At 58.2% G+C, this 2,673-nt stretch overlaps 3 protein-coding genes across 3 annotated transcripts; 1 reads left to right on the top strand and 2 right to left on the bottom strand.

The window, feature by feature from the left end:
* Window positions 1-24: 24 nt before the first annotated feature.
* On the top strand, window positions 25-537 carry Tco025E_09912 (uncharacterized protein; the record flags this gene model as incomplete). Its single annotated transcript, XM_029376715.1, has 1 exon — window positions 25-537. One exon carries the CDS (start codon window positions 25-27, stop codon window positions 535-537), a length of 513 nt encoding a protein of 170 aa, XP_029223160.1.
* A 688-nt stretch (window positions 538-1,225) lies between these two features.
* Tco025E_09911 (uncharacterized protein) lies at window positions 1,226-2,032 on the bottom strand (the record flags this gene model as incomplete). The annotated part of the gene is made up of 1 exon (XM_029376714.1): window positions 1,226-2,032. The coding sequence occupies one exon, from the start codon at window positions 2,030-2,032 to the stop codon at window positions 1,226-1,228; it is 807 nt and encodes a 268-aa protein (XP_029223159.1).
* Tco025E_09910 (uncharacterized protein) lies at window positions 2,032-2,673 on the bottom strand (the record flags this gene model as incomplete). Its single annotated transcript, XM_029376713.1, has 1 exon — window positions 2,032-2,673. A coding segment is annotated over one exon (642 nt), but the record flags the coding sequence as incomplete, so codon positions are not given.

Raw genomic sequence — 2,673 nt, 5'->3', positions numbered from 1 at the left:
GTTATTCTCGACTTCATGCATTAAATGGGCAAGCTGCATCGTCGTAGTATGCATACGCCGGTACGCATACTGGTGGGGGTGGGGCGTCCACACCCAGAGGAACCGCCTCAGTACCATTTTCTCGGCTACCTTACTGATAATGGAAGTAAGGCTGATGGGACGGTACGACTCCAACCGTTCAGGCGACTTACTAGGTTTCAGGAGTGGGACGATGGTCGCTCGTCGCCACTCGGCCGGGATGATTCCTGTCGTCCAACTGTGATTTATGCATCGAAGAAGAAATCGGAGACCCTTCGACGACAAATGTCGCAGTGCCTCACTGTGGACTTCGTCCGGTCCGGGGGCCTTGCCAAACGGTGTACTACGCAGCGCAGCAAGCAGTTCCGGTTCGCTAAAAGGGGCATCGAGAGGGGAGGGGGGAGAGCCTATCGTAGAAGGGGCGGCAGACTCGCTGGTGTTCTGCAGATTCAGGGAGAGAATTCCGACCGGCTTCGCACTTCAGAATGTGTCGCAACGGCCCAGCCTCGGCGACCATAGCGCGGCAGGCGGGAGTAGACACGTTTGTTTTGCAGACCTTTGCGTTTCTTACTGGAGAGAAGGGCATCTTGAAGAGGTTGTGTGTAAATCAATTTCGATTGTTTCTGCTGCGCTGTCTTGCAAGCTGTGCTTGATCTCTCGATGCGTCGCCGTTTTTCCCTGCTTGTTGTTGCTTACTTTCTGGACCGACGTGTGGAAGGCAAGAATATGTAAAATCATGTTTCCATCACATATGATGTGCTGTCGTACAGAGTAACTGGCCCAGTTAATATTGGAATGTGAAATCTTGTATTTGTTTTTAAAACAATTTTTCTTTCCTAACTCTCTGTTTCCGGAAATGGGATCCAAAAAATATATATGTATGAGCTGTGTTTTTCGTCATTTTTTTTTTCTTTTACCTGCCAGCAGGACTGACGCATGCACGGGTTGTGGAAGTTGTTGTTGGTTTCCCAATTTTACTACTTAGCGCTCTGGGATGTGCTCGAGAATGCCAACTGGTGATAAAATATTGATATTACTACTGATAAGAAATACATGAGGACGCACTCATCCAGGGGTTTGGCATGGAAACGAAAGCCTGCGAGGGCGACGCTCAATAGAAGCTGTTGATCAATATATTTAGCCCAACCGATGCGCTTGGTTGGGTTTCCGCGAGGCCCTACAAGTAATTATATGCCCCGCACGCCGGTTAGCATCGTAAAATACGCCTGCCCTCAGCAAGCAGGGGGTGCACAAGAGAATCTCGGCCCCGACAAGAGAACTCTATTCGATGGACACTTGGGGCGAACAGCGGCCTCGACTGCGCACTCCGCCGCCCAGCGATGGCACACCATGCTCGGCCAATACAATCGAGCAGGGGCAAATACAACAATAGCATGCAAACGAAAAAAAAAATCATGAAGTAAGACACCACAAGACAAGAATCGACAGAATAAAAATAAGAGACTTCAGGGTCTCCTCTCTGGCGAAAACCGCGCCGCGCCGCGTACGGAAGGACCTTTGGGCTATCTCCCTCCCTCACTCTGTAAGGCGATCTTGGGGGCAGAACCTCTTTCGCCTCGACACGAACTGCGCTAGAGTTCCCGTGAAGCATACCCGCCACACGCCCCCACGGTTCACATCGCGACCTCCCCGGAGACCCGCAAAGCCGGACCAAAGAGCAGGTACAACCCACCCTCTTTGTACGCCGCGGGTACGGGGGCTGACAACCGGCCTCCTCGCGGAGACGCGTGCCGCCCACTCTTTCCGCAGAGGGGAGGGGTGAACACATGTTCTTGTTTTCGATTTTGGGAAGGGAGTTTTCCCGGGAGGTTTGGCCCGCCTCCTTTTGCGGCCCAAGTTCGGCTGTGCGGGTGCGTTGCATCATCGCCGCGCCTGGGCGCCGCGTCTCTCCCGTCGTCGTTTGCGCTCGTCCCGCGTAAAGTGGGGGAATGCCCTCGGCGCCTCCCACCGCCGGGTCACGGCACGCGGGGGAGTTGAAGTGGCGTCCCGCCATTAGCCTCGGGACTTGTTTTTCGCCTTTGCCCCGACGCCGCGCCCGCGTGCGGGGAGGACTCCCTTCTCCGCCAAAAGTCCACGCCCGCAGCACCCGCGCTGAAGCGGCGTGTCCTCCGCCGGTTCCCCGTCCCAGCGGGGCTTTTTCTGTGGGGCGCGGGCTCCCCCCTGCGCGCGGAGGGCGCCGGGAAATGGCTCCAGAGTGGGGCGCAGCCGCCGACACGATGCCCGCGGCGAAGCTAGGAGCCGCCGGTGGCTCGGGATCGCCAGAAGAACATGGCCCGCCGCGACGCCCGCAAGGGTAGAGGGCTGCGATGTTCCACCGCGTGCCCCACGACGACGCGTCGACAGCCGCAGCGGATCGCTGCCTTGCGTCGCGGCGGCGCTGAGCCAACGGGACATCTCTGCCGTCCGACTGCCGCGCGGCAATTTTGCGGCGATCGTGCGCGCCTTCTGCTGTGGACCTCGGCGCCGTGCTTGATCTTCGCCCGGGGCGCGGCAGGGCAGAGCGTCCCCGCAGGGTGTTCCTCCCACCACCCACACGCACGCACGCAACGAAGCCGCCGCCGATCGAAGCAAGCGCCGACCCGGGCCCGATGCAGACGGGTGTCGCTCAACGCGGCCGCCGTGCCGCGCGTGGTG

The sequence above is a fragment of the Trypanosoma conorhini genome (genome assembly GCF_003719485.1).
Source record: "Trypanosoma conorhini strain 025E chromosome Unknown Tco_14.4_contig_01351, whole genome shotgun sequence".
NCBI classification, from domain to species: Eukaryota; Euglenozoa; class Kinetoplastea; order Trypanosomatida; family Trypanosomatidae; genus Trypanosoma; species Trypanosoma conorhini.
Note: the sequence above shows the minus strand (reverse complement) of the source record. Positions and strands in the feature narration are given on the sequence as shown.